The following is a 21,365-nucleotide window of genomic DNA, read 5'->3' on the forward strand; positions in this document are numbered from 1 at the left end:
TTTGAGAGACACCGGAGAAAGCCTCTTGTTGGCTCTGGTACAAGAGACAGGAGATGAGCTGGAAGTCAGGGGGAGAGGAGCAGTGAGCTGGTCACAACTGGTGATCCATCAACTGGAGATTGTCACTCAATGATACTAGGGCACCACCTGATGACCTCTTCTCGTGGCCAAGGCTTCAACTAGTCTAGCCAAGACTAGTTTGGAAGGCATCCTAGAGAAACATGAAAATCTGGTGCATTGTTAGTTATATGAGCCTACAGTATGTGAAGTTCTTCTTCTTCCTCTTCATATTGTCCCACTTGTGAGAGAATAAAGGAAACCATCAAAAGGTAACATAGCGTTTTGTAAATGGAGTGCTTTGAGTGCAGTACACATTAAAAAGAATTATATAGCATATGTCTTGCGCTTAGCATGAAGAGACTGCTGAAATGGTCAAGTGAATAAGCAGAATGTTCCAGAAGATGCAGTACAAGAAACTGGCTGATGTCTTGTTCTTTCATTAACCAGTTCAAATGTACACAATTTTTCATCAAAGAGTAAGACCTGAACTGAAGAGATCTTGGAGGACAAGTTGAGACTTTTATTTGGGTATGTAAGCCATTCAACTGATCAGGAGTGTATGCAAGCTAGTGAACCAATCAGAGTAAGCATTAACTCAGCACTGCTATGTAAACAGTTACCTATATACAGTTATCTATAAGAATGACTCTGAGTCTCTGTTCTGTGACCATTCTGTGTAAGCCTGAGCAGATAGGGTGCCCACTCTTCATGAAGAGAAGTTAAAGACGCATAAACAAGCTTCCTCCTGCCTGGTTCTTCAGGTTGATTATTTTATATTCAAAGAGGTCCTAGTTGAGGACAAAATTTTCATTTTTTAATGTATTTACAATTTAATTTCTTCCACACACTTCTATGTGGGGTTGATGCACTTGATCAACCTTCTCCATACAGCTTGGTCCCACACCTCTTCCCCAATCAACCCCCTTTCTTTCAGATCTTCTTTTACTTTATCCATTCACCTCTACTTCGGTCTCATTTGCTTTCTCTTCCCCTTACTTCCATCACATGTCCATGCCACTTCAATCTACTTTCCTGTAGTTTTGTGGTTATCTCCTTCACTTTTGCTGTACCTCACATTGACTCATTTCTTTGTTTGTCCTTTTTTGTAACTAAACACATCCATCTCAACATTCTCATTTCTACCACATCCAACTTCTTCTCCTGTGCTTCCTTTACTGGCCATATTTTAGCTCCATACATCATTGCTGGTCTTGCCACTTACTTAAAATCCTTACCTTTACCCTTCACTTTAATACTCCTGATACCGTCTTCCAATTGTTCCATGTACATTGCACTTTATGAGTTATCACTGCTTTTAATTCTCCATCTTGGGCTACTGTTACTTAGACATTTGAATTTCTCCACTCTTTTCTGTAGCTCTGCCTGCAGGCTACCATCTGAATCCTGATTATCATTAAACATCATAGATTTTGTCTTCTTCCTATTTATTTTCAACCCGTAGGCTCCTACATCAAGTGCGGTCACATAATAGGCATCATTAATTCCATAATACAGGTGCATTGTATTTATGAAGGGACAGTGACCATCATGAGCGCTTTGAGTAGTGAGAAAAGTGCTATATAAATGCAAAGAATTATTCATTGTCCACCATTTCCACTTCATTAAGCCAATTGAATGCTTCAAAGGTTCATGATGAGGTCCCAAAATAAGGTGTAATAGCGTGCATCCTTACAGCCTTATGTACGCCACCACACTCTCTTCTCAGTATCCAATAAGAAGTCAAGCAAAATGACACCATTTACTGGCTCACTAAAAAGATTACAATATGCAAGCTTTCGAGGCAACTCAGGCTCCTTCTTTGAAAGCTTGCATATTGAAATCTTTTTAGTTAGCCAAAAAAAGGTGTAATTTTGCTTGACGTCTCATTGCATCAATAATGGCTAACACGGTACAACACCTTAATACTACAGTACCCAGTAAGAAATACTGACGTATTAGCTACATTTGCATGCAAGTTTTGGCCCAGTTTGGGATTTTGACACGTGAAGGTTTCGTTTCAGATGTTTGGTTTTAGAATAACAAAGTTGTTTTCTCATTACCATTATATTTTCTTTGCTTATGCACAGCATCTTTGTTCCTGTCACGTGACCACAAGAAACTGTGGGGTTTCCTGAGCCTTCATAGGGCTAAGGGCAGGCCTTTGCAGTGATGGACTGGTGGCCCCACCTCTTCAAGGGCCACCCACAAAACACACAGAACCTAAAAGAAAATCCCCAGGCACATGGAAACTAAATGACCAAGAATATTAGCATAAATAAAGGAACCAAAAATGAACACAAAAGACATCACAACTTCAGCCATCTCGGGCAAAATACAATATTAACAATACCAAATTTATTAATAAAAGACCCACAATAAAGCAAAAAAAAAAAATTAACCAGGAACCAAAACAATGAACAAACTGGCCCAAATGGAAACAGCCTTTTGATAAATCCTGTATCAACATAATCAATTTTTCATGTTTTGTCCTTATTTTTATGTTCACCTTTCCCAGTATGTCTGCTGAATTGTTCTATTAGTTGTTAATTATTGATAAATAAATAGATACAGTATCTAACTTTGTCTTGGTTTGTGATTTGGATGGGAATGTTTGGCTTTGGCCTTGTGCCTAACCATCAGGGGTGTAGCACAGAAACTTTGGGCCCAATACATAAGCAGTCTCTGTGGGTCCCTTCCTCTCGAAAACAAACTTTTCATTCCAGGCTTCGCTCTCCCGAACCCCCTCAAGTGGACCCTGGGTAATCATTGCCCTTTTTCCCCCTAACTATGATGCCTATGCTAACTACAATATGTGGTTCTGCATTAAGTTGGGTTCCCACATCCCCATCATCTCATTACTTAACCCACCCATCCACTGTCCAATATGCTGCGACTTCAGGTATCTGCATAGCATTCTTCTACTTCAAATCTGAACATTTTCAGGGTGGAGTCTGCAGAATCAGCAGCTCATGTACTGTATTGTCCCACAATTCAGATTCCCAGTCACCAGTCTCTATTTTAGTTTATGTGATTGCAAACCTTTCTTATTATTAACTTCATGTTCAATGTAACACAATTGTTTTCCTATAAAATCTATGCGCTCACTAAAACTTACCTTATCAATTATGAATACCAACCCCTTGAAATACTGACCTTGATTAAGTACATGTCATTTAATATTCAATAATCCATTAGGACAAAATGAAAACACGTTTTCAGAAAGTTTAGCAAACTTATATAAATTAAAAACTAAAATCACTCACATAAGCATTCAGGCCCTCTACTGTGGCACTCCAAATTGTGCTCAGGTACATCCTGTTCACTTTAATTCTTCTTGAGGATGTATTAAAAATGTAACCTGACCACAGAGGTGGTAAACTGAACTGACTGGACATCGTTTAGAAAGACACACACCTGTGTAGATAAGGTCTCACAATTCGCACTGCACATCAGGACAAAAGCCAAGCCATGAACTCCAAGGAACTCTCTGTAGACCTCCATAATCAAACTAGGGTAAGGCATAGATCAGGGCACGGGCATAAAACCATTTCTAAAGTTTTGAGTGTTCCCAGCAGGACCGTGGCCCAATAATTGAAATGGAATCACCAGGATTCTTCCTAAGAGTTGGCCACATGGAAAAACTGTGTAAACCAAGCAAGAAGGGCCTTGGGCAGGAAGGTGATCAACACCACAACAGTCCCTCTAACAGAGCTTCAGAAGTCTTCTGCTGAGATAGGAAAGCATAATGGAAGGGTGACCATCTCAACAGTGTTCCGTTACTCATGTGTTTATGGCAGAGTAGCTAGATGGAAGTCAGGTTTGCGAGAATTTACAGGACTCTGAGAACATGAAGAAAAAGGTTCTGATGAGAGAAAAATTAAACTCTTTGGGTAGAACTCCAAGCACTAGGTCTGGCAAAGACCAGGCACTGCTCACCATCAGCCTAATACAATCTCTAGATTGAAGCATAGTGGTTGCATCATGCTATATGGGTGTGGGTGCTTCTCAGTGGTTGGGGACAGGGAGACTGGTAAGAATTGAGGTTAGATTGGCAGTATGTAAGCAACCTTTAATTAAAAGGTACACGGAAGTCCACTTGGAGTTTGCCAAACAGCATTTACAGGACTGTGAGGGCATGAGGAAAAACATTCTGTTCTAATGTGATAAAAATTTAAGTTCTCCACACTTCTGCCCAATGGTGAAACATAGTGGTTGCTTGATGCTATAGGGATGTTTCTCAGTGGCAGTGGTCAGAACTGAGGGAAGGACGAACGCGGCCCAGTACAGAGAGGTCCTTGAAGAAAATCTGCTCCAGAGTGCACGCAAACTGAGAATGAGGTGATAGTTAAAATTTCAGCACAACAATGACCCACAGCATACAGCCAAGACCATGCTGGAGTTAGTGTTATGAATTTAGCTTTTGGCTTCTTGAGAAACAGTTCATTTCATTTCAAATAATTTTAATTTCTAAATAATCTGGTGGTTCATCTTTTCTATTCTTATGATATTAAAATTACCAAGGCACCATCACAGACTGTTGTTTCATTTGTTTCTGATGGACGAACCCATGTTCTGTATAGCTACCAGTCAGGCAATTGGGTGGTGTTGTGGCACTTAACATTGGAATGTAGCCCCTATTTAAGATGGCGGCATACATATCCAAACATCCTCTCTTTGAATGAAAATTTTGTGTTAGAGGAAGCCAAGACTCCTGTAAGAAGATTTTAGTGGTAGGACACATGGTCTCCTTCCTGGAATGTAATTCTCATTGTGTGCTTTGGCTTATTTGTTGTCCCTTTAATGAGCTTGACTTTTTCCAGGGCCCTCAAATTAGACTTGTGCATTAATCTCTCAGGTCTTTCTACTACTAATCCTCTGGACACTTTCACTATGAAGTGTCTTTAACACTGAGAATTCTACCCACAATTTGAGTCTTTTGTGTGAATCTTTGAGTGTGATTTGAGCTTTCCAGAGCGATTAAAGCTCTCCCCACATTGTGAACACTTATACGGCTTTTCCCCGGTGTGAATTCGCTTATGTATCTTAAAACCTGAGGCTTGACTGAAACATTTCCCACAATCAGTACAAAAATATGGTTTCTCTCCAGTGTGCTTCCTCTGGTGAGCTTTAAGGTTAGACAAATGGCTGTAACGCTTCCCACACTCGAGACAGCTGTATGGTTTCTCCCCAGTGTGGACTCTCTGGTGTATCTTAAAGTTTCCAGAACGACTGAAGCGTTTCCCACATTCTAAACAGTTGTAAGGTTTCTCCCCAGTATGGATTCTCTGGTGCAGTTGAAGATTTCCTAAACAAGAGAAGGTCTTCCCACAGTCTAAACAATTAAATAATTTATTTCCCATATGCCTGTTCTGATGTGTTGTAACTTCTCCAAGTTTGCTGAACCTTTTCCCACATTCAGAGCAACTGTACGGCTTCTCTCTTGTATGAATTTTCTGATGTATCTTGTAGTTTCCCAGACGATTGAATCTCTTCCCGCATTCTGAACATTCGTATGGCTTTTCACCAGTATGAATTTTCTGGTGCATTTTATATGTCCCTAAACGTTTGAAGCTCTTGCCACATTCAAAACAGCTGAATGGTTTCTCCCCAGTATGAACTCTCTGGTGTGTCTGTAAGCTTCCCAAACATGAGAAGGTTTTTGCACATTTGGGACAATTAAACAATTTCCCTCCAGTATGCTTTTTTTGGTGTATCATGATGCCTGTAGAAGAACTAAACCTCTTCCCACATTCAGGACAACCATATGGCTTCTCTCTAGTGTGGCTTCTTTGGTGGGCTTTCAGGTTTCCTAAACGATTGAAGTTCTTGCCACATTCTGGACAGCCAAATGGTTTTTCTCCGGTGTGAATTCTCTGGTGCGTTTTATAGTTTTCTAAACGACCAAAGCTTTTCCCACATTCAGCGCAGCTATATGGCTTCTCACCAGTGTGAATCCTTTTGTGTGCTTTCAGATGACAAGACTGAATGAAGCTCTTCTCACATTCGTCACAACTATACGGCTTTTGGCCAGAGTGGATTCTATGGTGAATCTTTAATTTTGACAAACAACTGAAGGTCTTTCCACACTCACTACACCTCACACAATTAAGGGATGAGTCAAAACTCGCATGGCTGTCCTGCTCGTGGGTTACTTTAGAAGTTGCAAGGCTACCTTCAGGCTGCTCCTCCTTAACTTCTGTATCTTCCAGGTTAGACTCACTTAAGTTATTATGTAAGAAAATTTGAATTTCACACAATTCATCTTTCACAGACACAGAAACTGGATCAAGGAACTCTTCTTTCATCGGAACCGATGCCGTGATATTCACTTTGTCTTCATCAAGTAAATGTCCTTCAACCTTTTCACTATCTCCATATTGAGTGGTGTGCACTTGGTTGTGTTGAGGTGTCTCCCTGCAGGATGGAGAAGCCATGAACTCTTGAACGTCATTCAGACTGATGAGTTCTTCTTTCACTGAATTGGGGAGCACAGCTGTAGGAATACAAAACAGACACATCAAAATGACTAAAATGTATATGATAAAAATTAAACTTAGATAAGATCAGTTTCTTTGACATTGGTGTTAACAAAATAAATGCTAAAAGGTTCACTGGGATAAGCAGAGCCTATGTCTACATTTGCTCAAACAGCAGTGTGTAATGGAGGAGCAGGCTGAAGTAGCATTTCACTATAAAACTCTATATACAGCATCTCCAGTTTGGTAACACAGCAGAGTGTACACATCTGCTGAGAAAACAGCTAATCATGTGAGCACGACTGCACCACCAACTACAGTGCCCCCCATAATGTTTTGGACAAAGACCCATTTCTCCTTAATTTCCCCTTCTCTTCCACAGTTTAAAATTACAACTCAAACAACTCAGATGTGATTAAAGTGCAAACATTTTGGTCACAGCTTGTAAAAAAGACAGCACTTTTCTACAGGGTCCCCTCATTTCAGGGCATCATAATGTTTGGACACAGCATTGTCAGGTCTATTAAAGCCATCATATTTAGGACTTTGTTGCATATCCCTTGCATGCAATGACTGTTTGAATTCTCTGATTCACAGACATCACCAGGTTTAAATTAAGGAAAAATGTGTCTTTGTCCCAAACATTATAAAGGGTGCTGTATATGAGGATTTATTACCCATAAGTATATGGAGTAACCACCTGATAGAGATGAGGTAGAAATGCATCCTGGTGGAATAAGTAATATATTCCCCCAGGATGCCAGTAGGGAGGTCACAGCCATAGAGAGCATTCTCTAAACCTCTCACAAATGCAGAGATCTGAAGTTAACACTTTGAAGGCAAAGCAACTGCTTCGTCGACACAAAGTCAAACCAGTCCACTTCAAAAGGCAGATTTTCTTTTTTTGAAGCCATTCTACAGTAAACGTATTTCTTTGTTTAGGGTCATTGTCCTGCTGCATTAGCCAACTTCTGCTGAGCTTCATCTAGCAGACACCCACCCTGATATTACCCAGTAGGATACTTTGATAAACTTGGGAATTCAGTTTCCCTCTTGATGATAGCAAATGATTCAAGATTGAGGCGGCAAAACAGTCCAAATCTCAATGATCCCACCACTGGAATGAGGTTTTCTAGATATGTGGTGGCCTTTTTTACATTGTACATACTGCTGTGTATTCTTCACAAAAAACGAAACTGTAATTTCATCAGACCATGAGACATTTTCCTAATAATGTTGTGGAGTGTCACTGTGATCTTTGGCAAACTCTTAGTGTGTGACAGCTTCCTCCTTAATGTCCTGCCATGGACACCACACTGTTTAAAGTTTAGTGTACGATAGACTCATGAACAGAGATGTTAGCCCGTTCCAAAGGTTCCATCAAGTCTTTAGCTGTTACTTTGGGGTTCTTTTTACCTTATTGCAAATTCTGTGTTGTGCCTTTTGGGTCATCTTCACTGGGCACCCACTTCTAGGGGGATCAGCCTCAGCACTACACTGTATCCATTCCTGCACAGTTTCTCTAACTGTGGACTGATGAACATCTCAGCCCTTTAAAATGACTTTGTAACATTTTCCAGCTTTGTGTAAATCAACAATTTTGAGATCTCTTTTTCTGCAAGACCAGTTTCGTACCAGCAGAAGCTTCTTCTGAATAGAAAACTCAAAATGTTTTGCATCTTTTCATTGGTCAAATATCTGTAAATCACACCTCCAGTCTCGTGTCATTGGTTGGACTTGAAGTTTGCTAACACCTGACTCTAGTTAGCTTCTTTTGAAGTTGTCACAGTCTTTTTCCAACCTAAACCCATGAATGTATGAATGAAGTATTCAAGATTTACAAGAATGATTCAATAATTACTATATTATTAGTTAAAAACAGATTGTGCTTGTTCATTATTGAAATTTAGATAAAGATCAGACCATATTTTAAGACAAATTTGTACATAAAGTTATTACCAAAGGGTACGCATACTTTTTTCTTACCACTGTAAGATCCTGGATCCAGGATGGCACGGATACCAGAGGCCACTAGGTGGAGCTTTTGGTGGATGTTCAACAGGTCAGTCGTGACACCAGAAGTCAAGTCAAGTCAACTTGGGGCACCCACTACAAGACGAAACAACTCGGGATCCCAGTTTGCAACCCCCCAGGCAGACACGTGGTCCAGTCCCACACTCTGGAAATGACCCTCTATCTGCCACAGCCAGGTGTTACATGAGCGACCCCTTGGCCTGGTCCAGCCACTCATGTCCCCAACAATGAAGATCTTACGAGCTGGATCACCCTCTGGGAAATGCGCCACATGGCCGTAGTGCCGTAAGTGACACTACCTCAGAATGCAGGTAATGTGCCTCATTCGGGACTCCATGAGCAACACAAAGTCAAATCAGCTGTACCCAAGGATAAACCAGAAGTGTCTTTCTAAAATTCCCTCCAGACAGACTTTGAAAAAGTATGGAGCCAAAACAAGAACCAAGTTGGTGGGAAACCAGACTTGGTCAGAAAGAGGAATGGGAGGTAAAGGGGGTACTAATGCATGTGGTAGGTAAGTTGTCTAAGCACCCCACATATTTCAAGACCCATTTACATGGGCAGCGGGGGGTTCACTTTCTGCTCTGACGCCTTTAATTATTTTCAAGTGTACTCGTGTACATAACCCCCCATTAGTTCTGTCAAATAAACCTGATCATTTGGTTGACTTGGTGCTATTTTTGAAATTGATGATGGCTCAAGTGTACCCCCTTTACTTAAAGTGATTCAAAAGTAGATCTCATGCTCTGCTGACTATTAGGGCAAAAGTACAAAGCATACCTTAACATTTAGCATTTATCTGGAAAGGGAAATTTACACTCGCTGAGCAAATTCTTCAGAACACCGGTACACCTGCTTATGCAAGTAATTATCTAATCAGCCAATCATGTGGCAGCAGCACAATGCATAAAATCAAGCAGATACAAGGCAGTAAACATTCATTTAGCATTCACACCCAACACCAGAATGAGGAAAAGCTTGCGCTCTTCACGCTTTCTACTGTGGTGTGATTGTTGCTGCCGGGAGGGCTGGTTTGAGTACCCCTGTGCTCCTGATCTCCTGGGAAAAACAGGAAACATCGAGTGAGTGGCAGCTGATGAGAGAGGTTTATTAGTCAAGAGTGCTCGCTTTATTTCAAAAACCCAATCCCATGTGATTTCTGTTTCCTGTCTATGTTGCAGTTGATTTTTCAAAATAAATTTACTTAAAAATTTTTTAGCAAAAAAATGTATGAAAAGTGACATGTTGTTTATGTGACATGAGTAACGTGAGATTTTATTTCCCTCTATAGATGTTTTTCAAATCATTTGCCATTGTACAGCACTGGCTTGTATTAATTATATTGATTTTTATCTTTGTTCTCAATGAAGATATGATATAAAATATTTTCTCAGTCATCAATACAAAACACATGAGGTAAGCAACAAAAAAAAAAAAAAAAAAAAGGTATCATCTTTTATGGACAGAATTTCTAGGCGCAGCCAGGGTGTTGAAGGGGTCCGGTTTGGTGGACTCAGGATTGGGTCACTGCTTTTTGCAGATGATGTTGTCCTGTTTGCTTCATCAGGCCGTGATCTTCAGCTCCCTCTGAATCGGTTCGCAGCTGAGTGTGAAGCGGCTGGGATGAGAATCAGCACCTCCAAATCCGAGACCATGGTCCTCAGCCGGAAAAGGGTGGAGTGTCCTCTCAGGGTTGGGGGGTTCCTGCCCCAAGTGGAGGAGTTTAAGTATCTCGGGGTCTTGTCCACGAGTGAGGGAAGAATGGAGCGTGAGATCGACAGGCGGATCAGTGCAGCATCTGCAGTGATGCGGGCTCTGCATCGGTCTGTCGTGGTGAAAAAGGAGCTGAGCCGTAAGGCAAAGCTCTCAATTTACCAGTCGATCTACCTTCCTACCCTCACCTATGGTCATGAGCTATGGGTAGTGACCGAAAGAACGAGATCGCGAATACAAGCAACTGAAATTAGTTTTCTCCGCAGGGTGTCTGGGCTTTCCTTTAAAGATAGAGTACAGCCACTGCTCCTCTGCATCAACAGGAGTCAGATGAGGTGGCTCGGGCATCTGATCAGGATGCCTCCTGGACGCCTCCCTGGCGAAGTGTTCCGGACATGTCCAACCGGAAGGAGGCCCCGGGGAAGACCCAGGACACGCTGGAGGGACTATGTCTCCTGGCTGGCCTGGGAATGCCTCAGGATTCCCCTGGAAGAGCTAGAAGAAGTGGCTAGGGAGAGGGAAGTCTGGGTATATCTGCTTAAGGTGCTGCCCCCGTGACCCAACCTCGGATAAGCGGAAGAGGATGGATGGATGGATCAATTTTCGGTGGAGTCTGTGTCTACGACTGTATGAAGTGTGAGAATTCAAACGCCAGAATTGTCAAACTCTGCTGTACTGCTGTTAACCTCTTTTTAACCCTCTCTTACTTAAAATGAACTATCAGTCAGCCCGCTTTTTACACATGCTCCTGAAACACTGGAGCTGTTGAAAGTGACGTATGGTGGCAATGAGTGGCATAAGAGGTTCAAGGAGGGGCGAAAAGAGGTGAATGATGCCACCAGAAGCAGATCATCCAATCCCAATATCCCCCAAAGCCATGGTGCGTGCATGGTGAGTGTTTGCCACTTCTTGGCTAAGCAACTAATTACCAGATTGGATCTTCTTCGCCTTCTTTCGGCTGCTCCCTTTAGGGGTTGCCACAGCGGATCATCTTCCATATCTTTCTGTCCTCTGCATCTTGTTCTGTTACACCCATCCTACCCTCAGTTCCACTCTCTTTACCTTCCTCCTCTCCTCCTGTCTCCGGACATGTCTCCCCCCTTTTCTTCTTCTTCTTCGGCCAACAGTAGCCCAATTTCTGTCAGCACCCTCTTGCCTAACAGTACTGGTGGCAGTCGTTGTTAACCCGGGGCTTGATTGATCTGGTATGGAAATTTGTATTGTTATCCGCATATTGATTTGGCAAAATTTTACGCCGGATGTCCTTCCTGACATAACCCTCCCCATTTATCTGGGTTTGGGACTGGCGAGAAGAAACACACTGGTTTGTGCATCCCCTGTGGCTGGGTTAATTACCAGATTGGATCTGCCATCCAATTCACCTGATGTGGCTACTTGTGATTTCTGGTTATTCCCAAAAAAAAAAACTGCCATGAAATGATAAAGATATTCAGACATTTTTGACATCCAGCGTAACATGACAAAGGAACTCAAGGCTATTCGAGAAACAGAGTTCCAGGTGTGTTTTCAGCAATGCATAGGTGCAGAAGAAGGGGACATTAGCCAATAATGCACAGATATGCAAACAGTTTACCTATAAGTTAATTCTGGGAAGTAAAAAAAAAAAAAAAAATCCTGTAACAATGCATTACATTAGCCGTATATTTTCACAGTAAAAAAAAAAAAAACACAATAGAACAAATGTTTAAAATAACAAGATCACACAGATGTAAATTTACACTGAAGCAATGCTTTAGCTGTCAACATCAATTAGTTATTACAAAGTGAAAAACTGTTGCATTCCAATAAACTCATAATGACACAGAATCCTAAATTTGCATAAAGTTAGTATATTTGCATAAGGGAACGCCCCCTTTTCAGCAAAACTGCAAATTCTTCCTTATATCCCATATGTTTTTGTACTGTAAGCAACAAAAAATGTAATGATGTTTAGCAAAATAATTTTTTGTGTGTTCCGAATGTTCTTGTGATTATGGAAGTTGATTTATGCAGATTTATTTATGATGTCATCAGAAGAGCAGCATTTCTTCACTACTGGGCAAAAGGAATTGCACTGTGGAAACAATAGATGACCAAAATAATGAATTTTTTTTATACCTAAGTGTTGTTAAGTGATGTTGCTAATCTCATACAAGTAAATGAATTACATATCGTAGGTAATTTTCTAAGTTAAAAGTTACATCACTGAAGTATTTTGTTTGTGCTTGTTTGATTCGCTTAATACAGAATGAAACAGTTTAATATTAGTGAAGACAGAACTATAATTGTTGGCTGCATTACTTTAATTAGTCAAACCGCACACTGCTTTATGCTCCTGACTGTTTTTTGACAGTTAGATGATCATTTAACTATTAAATTACAACCACATTTTTAACAGTGCACCTCATAACTTAAATTAAGCTCTGACTAAAGTATTATGTGTAAAAAATGCAAAAATCCAACTAATTCCAAAGAGTCCACACACTTTGTCTAGTAACTGAACATCTACACTCACCTAAAGGATTATTAGGAACATCTGTTCAATTTCTCATTAATGCAATTATCTAATCAACCAATCACATGGCAGTTGCTTCAATGCATTTAGGGGTGTGGGTCCTGGTCAAGACAATCTCCTGAACTCCAAACTGAATGTCAGAATGGGAAAGAAAGGTGATTTAAGCAATTTTGAGCGTGGCATGGTTGTTGGTGCCAGACGGGCCGGTCTGAGTATTTCACAATCTGCACAACCATTTCTAGGGTTTACAAAGAATGGGTGTGAAAAGGGAAAAACATCCAGTATGCGGCTGTCCTGTGGGCGAAAATGCCTTGTTGATGCTAGAGGTCAGAGGAGAATGAATGGGCCGACTGATTCAAGCTGATAGAAGATCAACTTTGACTGAAATAACCACTTGTTACAACCGAGGTATGCAGCAAAGCATTTGTGAAGCCACAACACGCACAACCTTGAGGCGGATGGGCTACAACAGCAGAAGATCCCACCGCGTACCACTCATCTCCACTACAAATAGGAAAAAGAGGCTACAATTTGCACGAGCTCACCAAAATTGGACAGTTGAAGACTGGAAAAATGTTGCCTGGTCTGATGAGTCTCGATTTCTGTTGAGTCATTCAAATGGTAGAGTCAGAATTTGGCGTAAACAGAATGAGAACATGGATCCATCATGCCTTGTTACCACTGTGCAGGCTGGTGGTGGTGGTGTACTGGTGTGGGGGATGTTTTCTTGGCACACTTTAGGCCCCTTAGTGCCAATTGGGCATCGTTTAAATGCCACGGGCTACCTGAGCATTGTTTCTGACCATGTCCATCCCTTCATGACCACCATGTACCCATCCTCTGATGGCTACTTCCAGCAGGATAATGCACCATGTCACAAAGCTCGAATCATTTCAAATTGGTTTCTTGAACATGACAATGAGTTCACTGTACTAAAATGGCCCCCACAGTCACCGGATCTCAACCTAATAGAGCATCTTTGGGATGTGGTGGAACGGGAGCTTCGTGCCCTCGATGTGCATCCCACAAATCTCCATCAACTGCAAGATGCTATCCTATCAATATGGGCCAACATTTCTAAAGAATGCTTTCAGCACCTTGTTGAATCAATGCCACGCAGAATTAAGGCAGTTCTGAAGGCGAAAGGGGGTCAAACACCGTATTAGTATGGTGGTCCTAATAATCCTTTAGGTGATTGTACACATCTCTCTATTATAAAAGGAGATCCTGGGACGAGACTTTCTCTGAGATAACTTCAACTCCCGCGAGACGAATCTTTTTGCCAAGAGATACTGACAAGTCCCGCCCTCCTCTCAAACATTTACAACCACTCCCACAGTCCAATCACTTCTCATTCGTGTGAATGCAGTTGTCAGACACAGTTCCTGCGCTCTCAGATACAAGGAGGGTCAGAAATAAAAGACAAAGAGTAGAAGACAAAGTAGAACATCGTAAAGTGGTTCAAAAACGTTAGCATGATACACAGGCAGAGCAGGCTAGAGATTATGAAAGTACCAAAATTCAAAAGTTTCAAAAAACTGATAGTAAAGATTGCATTAGCGCTAACAAATGGAAATTATTACTCAGTGAAATAATGGAACAGCAAAAAGAGATTGGATATATGGACATAGGTGATATGACAGAAGTATGTAGATACAGTATTGTTCGGCTTTAAACTTTAAGTTGGAGACTTGTAGATTGTCCAATTTATGATGCTATCAGGGACAAGTAGTGTGTCATCACAATGAAGAGGCCTATCTGCGAGAATTAAAAGATTTGTTGTTTGGTGAAAGTGAAATCCACATACACGAGTGGCAGAGACGCAAAGGGGCCGACGTGTAGCGCAGGCCGAGGGGTTGGTGAGCAAAGTGAGCAGGTGGCAAAGACCCTAGTATGTGTATATATATATATATAAATACATACATACATACACACACACATATTATATACATATATATATATATATATATATATATATATATATATATATATATATATATATATATTTATATATTTATATACACACACTCACATACTGTATATATGAATAAAAAGCTGCACTTATAGTTGCCTGGACTGTCCAACTCCTTATGCTGTATGGAAACTAAATATACAGTGTACAATACTGAAAAAGATTAAGCCAATTGTTTTAAATGATGCTTTCTGGTATATCTGTGGTTTTGTAAAATATTACTATCTTTACGTTTGTTGTTTGCCTGCTTTCTGCTTGAATGAATGTTAAACAAATAAGTATGCAGTAACAGAAAGCTTTCTTAAACACTTTTTCATCAATGTACATAAAGCCCCACTAACATTTGTCTCCCTGCCTCCTATTCCCAGCTTGAGCCCAACACCAAAAGTGACCCTGGCTAAACCCAGATCGGCTCGTTCACAATGCGCGCTGTTATGCTTGTATCAAAGCACTGATCAATATCATCATCCGCCCACCATGACTTCCACACAATGTTAATCAAACAGTGAAGGCTGCGGTACCCACTTTTCAAATCTGGACTCTCCTGTTCCTCGATCTTTAAGGCGGAAATGCGGTCTTCTCCATTCTGTTTTCTAACGACGGCCGGCGAAGTCGCTCTCGCTATCTGAATGATGCTGGAGGCCGACTGCCCTCTCAGATCGCTGTCCACAACGGCCGCTGCGCTCTCGGCCATCACGCCGGTTCTGATCGCTGCACCGCAGTCTGCAGCCGAGGTCGCCTTCCACCAATCATCGACTCCGTCACTCCCAAAACCCGCCCCTCTACTTCTTTGCCCATCACAAAATTCAGATTCGTGTATGTATTGCTGCCATCTATTGGAACGGAGAGATCATACCAAACTCTGCTGTACCGCTGTTAACCTCTTTTTAATCCTCTACTATCAGTTAGCCCGCTTTTTAAAGCCGCAAAACCTTATCGAGGTGTCGATTCGTACCTGACCGACAAAAAGAGCGCCGGTCAGTCGCAAGCATCGCCGCATCCCACTGGTAATAAGGCAGGGAAAAATGGACCAAAATCTTCATTACCAAGAATATATTTTTTGGGCTCCAAGCCATGAAGAATATATCCTGTCCTGCAGAGCGTCAGATAGGAGGAGCCAATATAAGTGTTCGCAGAGCGCCAGTTTGTAAAGATACCCGGGGGCGCACGTGCTTTCTCACACCGCTCTTATGTATTTGTCAGTGGACAACGAGTCTATCCATCTATCTATCTATCATATAGTGCCTGCCACATCCGTCTGTCTGTCTAATTTGATTATGTAATCCTGTATAGTGCCTTAAGCCATACTGTTCAACCGAGTCATTGCATTGCCTTAACAAAGTATACAATATTTCTATCAGTAATCTGATAATAATGCTATTTCACTACACATTTCTCAGATTTACTGCAAGACACGATTTTATAATAAAAAATGCTTTTCTGAGGGGTTCAAATACCTTTTTTGAAACATTTATAAAATTTTGACTTAAATTTCTAAGTTGTTCTGTGTAAGATTTCTAAGCTGTGTTTTACAGTAAATAAAATAAGGTTGTAATAGGAGTGCAACTCAAGGCAAAAACTTGTATTTGACATTTTCAGTCTTTTTTTTTGTTTTTGGTAAGGGGTGCTCCGCTGGAATTCTAAAAAAAAGCCAACAGGTTACAGTAAATCATCCATCCACTTTGTAGTTTGTCCATTTTCTGACCTGCTGTTGTCATTTCTACACGGTGTGACTGAAATGTCTGCAAATCCCCCTAAACGAATGCCTGCAGTGTGCACTTTAATCGCAATGTCTGAATTGTTTGCTTTGTAATTGTAAACTCTGGAGCTGAGGGGCAAATGCATCTTTGTCCCAACCATTATGGAGGGCACTGCAAGTGAAATGAAAGATGTAAGGGAACAAGGTCTGTTCTGACTACACTGAGTAGGCTCTGACTCCCCAAAAACCTTACATTGGGGGATGTGGGTTAGAAAATTGAGGAAGATGAGAATGCAAAGACATAAATCATATCTGGAACAGTTCATCACAGTGTTACAAGAAGAAAGTTGAAGCAGTAACATCCATCATCAGTGGGCCACATAGCACATTAGTATCCCCTCTATTGGTCATTGTCCTCTTTGGTAACATACAGTTGTGATTTTGACAATTACTCTGATGAGACAAAGACAGTCCTCGCTGTGGGATGTGAAACTGAGTGGGACGAGATGCTGAGACTTACCCCTGTATTCCGGTGCAGCAGGGGACAACATTTACTTCAGGTGCCGATGAATAAATAAGGAATCTCACTAGTGAATTGACTAACTAAATAGACATCCAGCCTCCTACCTGCCTTATATGGACACTCAACCCCGCCTACATCTGACTCCACCCTATCACATGTCCCTAAGCGAAGGCTACAAGGTTAGTCTCTCTCTCTCTCCTCTCTGTATTATTCTCTCGATGTGCAGTTTCAGTCCTTCTAGAGCAGTGGTTCTCAAACTGTGGGGCGGGCCCCCCTAGGGGGGCACGAAGTAACAAAAAGGGGGGCGCAAAGATGTGAAAAAAAGAAAACAAGAATCGAAAATATGAAAAATACATCTACTGAAACCAAAACAAATTAACTTAAAACTACATTCTGCTACTAGAAAAATAAATATAGAGTTTGATAAATGTTGATAAAAGTTAAGTAGGTATAATAAAATATGCATCTATGATATATCATTAATTCAAAAAGAACAAATTGGCATTAGTGGGCTCCTTTCAAAAAAACGTTAGGGGGGGTGCGATTAAAACTGTTAAGAAAACTTGGATCGCAAATATTTAAAGGTTGAGAAACGCTGTTCTAGAAGATATTCTGTAGGTACCAAAACCATGTTACTCAATCCTACCTGATTTAGGACATTTTGTACCCTGCACTGTGGAACAATGACAAGAATACAAGCTACATTTAAAGGTTTTCTTTCTTCGGTGTCTCCAAAGTTGCAAACCGATCCAACAAAATGATTTGACCCCGTGATGCCTGAAGCAGACAGGTGTACAGATCAATCCATGCACTTGCACTCCTGAGTTCTCAAAATCATATCTGACAGGTCTTTGAGGAGCACCAACAGGAGGCACTGCAGTTCAGGTCGGCTCCAACTCCTAGGACTCTGCATTGGATTAAATGGGTTGAAGAATGTGAGGTTATGTTAAACTCTCTAAATCACAAGTTACTAAACAGCACAGTAACTGAGGGTTACTAGGCCTCTCTCTTGTTCATACTTTTAGTGCATCCTAAAAGATAGAACAGTAAAGTTAAAATTTCAACACAGTGCCCACTCTCCCCCCAAGTTCAATTCGATTGTTCAGGCAGCAAGGTGGCACAGTGGAAGCGCTGCTGCCTCTCAGTAAGGAGGCCAAAGGTTTTCATCCCAGTTCTCCTGCATGGAGTTTGCATGTTCTCCCTGTGTCTGTGTGGCTTTCCTCCGGGTGCTCAGTCCAAAGGCCTGCAGGTAAATAGGCTTGGTGACGCTAAATTGTCCCTTTTGTTAGTGTGTTGCGGTGGGCTGGTGCCCTGCCCAGGGTTTGTTTCCTGCCTTGCATCCTGTGTTGGCTGGGATTGGCTACAGCAGACCCCCATGACCCTGTAGTTAGGATATAGCAGGTTGGATAATGGATGGATAAACTAGCATAATGGTTCCCAAACTCAGTCGTGGGGACCCCCTGTGGGTGCAGGTTTTTCTTCCAACCAGGATCAGATAATAATCAATAACAGTTGCTCTCATTTAATTAACTGGTCATTTTTTCTCGTCTCTTATTCTGCATTCTAAAGTTATAAATGCTTAACTCTCTTTTGTTCTTTTCCTATTCTTTTCCTGTGTAGTTTGCTCCCTTCCTTTAACCCTAATAGTGGCACCAGCAAAGCAGACACCTGGGATGATCAACACTGCGACAAATTCAGAGTCAGACCCGCTAAGTAGTAAATAATCAATGAAATAACCAGAACACTGTAATGGAAGGATTTTTCTCTGTAAAAAGCAAAGGTAAAATAAAGAGAGGAAGGGAATCAGGAGTGAAGATGGGCATTGGTCGCTACAGTGCAAAACCAGCTGCGAGGATTTGTTCTGGGAAAAACAGCCAGGAATGCTCTAAAGATACAGCCAAGGCTATGTAAGGAGTTGTTTTTCACTTCGAGAGGCTTTTTTCACATGTAAGCATATTACTGTGTCTTCTAGTACTAGGCACTGCCTCAGTCAGGGCCAAGTAGAAGAAAAACAATACCGTGTCTCGTGGGAAGGGGTGTGTGCGGAAACCGATCACTTCTGCATACACTGCTTCCACGTAGGCCGCTTTTGGGCAAGGACACCTAATTAGTATATAAGGGAAGGCTCTGCCCTCAGTTTCTTTGGAAGCTCAACCGTAGGGAATGTGCACACCGGCCCGGTACTTTGGATGACTAGGCACACGAGTTGATCCTCTGACGAGACTGACATGCGGGCTCCCTCAGTCTACTGGTCTAGGATGATGGCTCTGGGTCTTTTGACATTACTGTAAGCATAAGTTTGTGTCTTTTGATATTACTGTAAGCATACGTTTGTTTCTTTTAAGATATTACTGTAAGCATATATTTGTTTCTATAATCTATTGTTACTGCATTATACTATTCATATGTATTTATATGTTATAATTGAATAAGTAAATTTTACTGAAGTATCGGAGCTCTTCTCTCTGATTTTTGCCCACTTACTCTAAAGAACCCCTTGAACCATTTTCCCAAATTAAAACAAACACCTAGAAAAGCAGATTGAAAATTAGGATGAAAATACTGGTAACAATCATAAAATGCTACATATTCCCCATATAACTGCTTAGTATATTTTAATAAAAATCTACCAAACTTAGTTTTGTAATTTCTACATTGACATTGAAAATATAGAAACTGGGAAATGATGACTCATTTAATTAGGCAAAAAGTCCAATAAAATACAGAAGCTGGTTGGAAAAAAACCCTGGAGCCACAGGGGGTCTTCCCGCAGGACCGAGTTTGGGAACCACTGAACTAGCATGACGTTTTACTCTCATACCTATCTATTTAAAGAGCTTCTGTAAAAAAAAAAAAATAATAAATGAAATAAATAAAGTTGTATCTATTCATCCCACTTAATCCAGTTCAGAGTGGCAAGGGGCCAGCGCCTTTCCAGGACGTTGTGATATAGTGGGTCCACAGCTCAGAAGAACAGCTCAGTTTTTAAATAGATAATCATGGTAGTGTGGCCGGTGCAGTTCTTGGACGTTACATGAGGCGGGCATTTCCTTGCTTATGTGCACAGGTGAGGAATTGTCTGCATCCGTAATTGAAGCCGGGAATGGGTTATCGCCACACCTGAGCCACGTCCCCATTATATATAGTAGGAGCGTGAGGGCGGAGGAGGTGGTTGGGGTTGGAAGAAAAGTGGACAGAGGTTATGGGAGAAGGCGGCAGCAGGAACAGAAAGCCGGTGCACGGGCGAGAGCAGAAGGCAACTGAGAAGTGAGCCCTAGCAGGGTGTTTGGCTGGCACCGGGGGGCAGATGATGGTAGTCACTCCTGCTAAGCGTTAGTGATTAGCAGGAGTGACCAGAAGGAGGATAACTCACCGTTTAAGGTAGTGGGAGTCAGGAGGCTTGGGAGGTAAACACCGCAGCATGAGCGCCCTGGTCGCTGGGGAACCCAAGTCTCGGTCTGGCAAAGCCCTACAGAGCCAGGGACTGAAAAGCTTCCAGACCGATGGGAGAAGTCAGCTACGGGTAGGGCGACTCCCCTGGTACAGGGCCTGAAAGGGAGAAGCAGGAGAGCCATCAGAAGAAGGCACCGGGTTTTGTATTAAAGGACTACTTCCAGCCATTATTTTTAACCTTGCTTGTAAAGGAATTATTCATTGGATTTTAACCTCCATTGATTCACCCCTGTTTTAATGAATCATTTATTTAACTAGCAGGCGAACAATAATGAGACACAAAACAAGCCACCACATGACCAGCTCACCTGTGCCTGCCACACAATATCTAAAAATATAGAAAGATGAAGGTCTTGGTAAGGTTAATCTCTCAGGTCATAAAACATTTTAACACTGCTCTTAGAAAAAACGGAAAATCAACAGGTTTGGAAATGTCTGCTGTGGCAGAATGAGAGTAGCAACATGCCATGGAATTAAGTAATGGGTTTAATTAACAGCAAGAATCGGCTTCTCATTAAGAAAGTTGTTGGAGTGAAATTGATTGGAGTATGAAATCCCATTTCAGCTGGTCAACTGTTGGCTTGTTTCACATCTCATTTCTGTTTGGCATTTTGTCATTTAGTGAAGAAAAGAATTCATTCAGATGACTAAGTCATTAAAAACAGGGCTTTTAAAATGAAGGGAAAAGAAATTAATTAGCAGTGAAAACTGCTCACTGATTAGCAAAAGGGTTAGAATGAAATCCTGCAGCCACTGCAGCCCACCAGGTCCCACCCGGGCTCTAAGGTCATACAACAGGGACAGCACAATATCACTGCAAAAAGAAAAAAAAATCCTTACTTTATCACTTATAATGCACGGAACATTTGTCATTTCAATTTCTAAAGATCATATTAAAGAATGCAAATTAGTGTGGTTTT

At 41.4% G+C, this 21,365-nt stretch overlaps 2 protein-coding genes across 2 annotated transcripts in view; one reads left to right on the forward strand and one right to left on the reverse strand.

Annotated features, from left to right (window-relative positions):
• The window catches only part of LOC120538134, a 97,886-nt gene that overhangs the window by 11,032 nt on the left and 65,489 nt on the right, over positions 1–21,365 (forward strand). Inside the window, exons 7-8 of the mRNA XM_039767568.1 lie at positions 15,334–15,504; positions 15,676–15,777. Coding sequence (XP_039623502.1) covers positions 15,334–15,504; positions 15,676–15,777 — 273 coding nt within the window. The remainder of the gene's footprint in view (positions 1–15,333; positions 15,505–15,675; positions 15,778–21,365) is intronic.
• On the reverse strand, positions 2,382–16,499 carry LOC120536944 (zinc finger protein 708-like). The gene is made up of 2 exons (XM_039765519.1): positions 15,296–16,499; positions 2,382–6,553 (listed from the first exon to the last, which is right to left on the reverse strand). The coding sequence occupies exons 1-2, from the start codon at positions 15,462–15,464 to the stop codon at positions 4,977–4,979; spliced, it is 1,746 nt and encodes a 581-aa protein (XP_039621453.1). The 5' UTR covers positions 15,465–16,499; the 3' UTR covers positions 2,382–4,976.

Source organism: Polypterus senegalus, chromosome 10, assembly GCF_016835505.1.
Source record: "Polypterus senegalus isolate Bchr_013 chromosome 10, ASM1683550v1, whole genome shotgun sequence".
In the NCBI taxonomy this organism is placed as follows: Eukaryota; Metazoa; Chordata; class Cladistia; order Polypteriformes; family Polypteridae; genus Polypterus; species Polypterus senegalus.

What these genes read in the sequence shown, in the direction of transcription:
- LOC120536944 (XM_039765519.1), bottom strand. Translation starts at nt 15,464, where the DNA reads ATGGCCGAGAGCGCAGCGGCCGTTGTGGACAGCGATCTGAGAGGGCAG. An exon ending in GGAGAGTCCAGATTTGAAAA is followed by an intron (nt 6,554 to 15,295) that starts GTGGGTACCGCA and finishes GTATTCCTACAG; the next exon opens with CTGTGCTCCCCAATTCAGTG.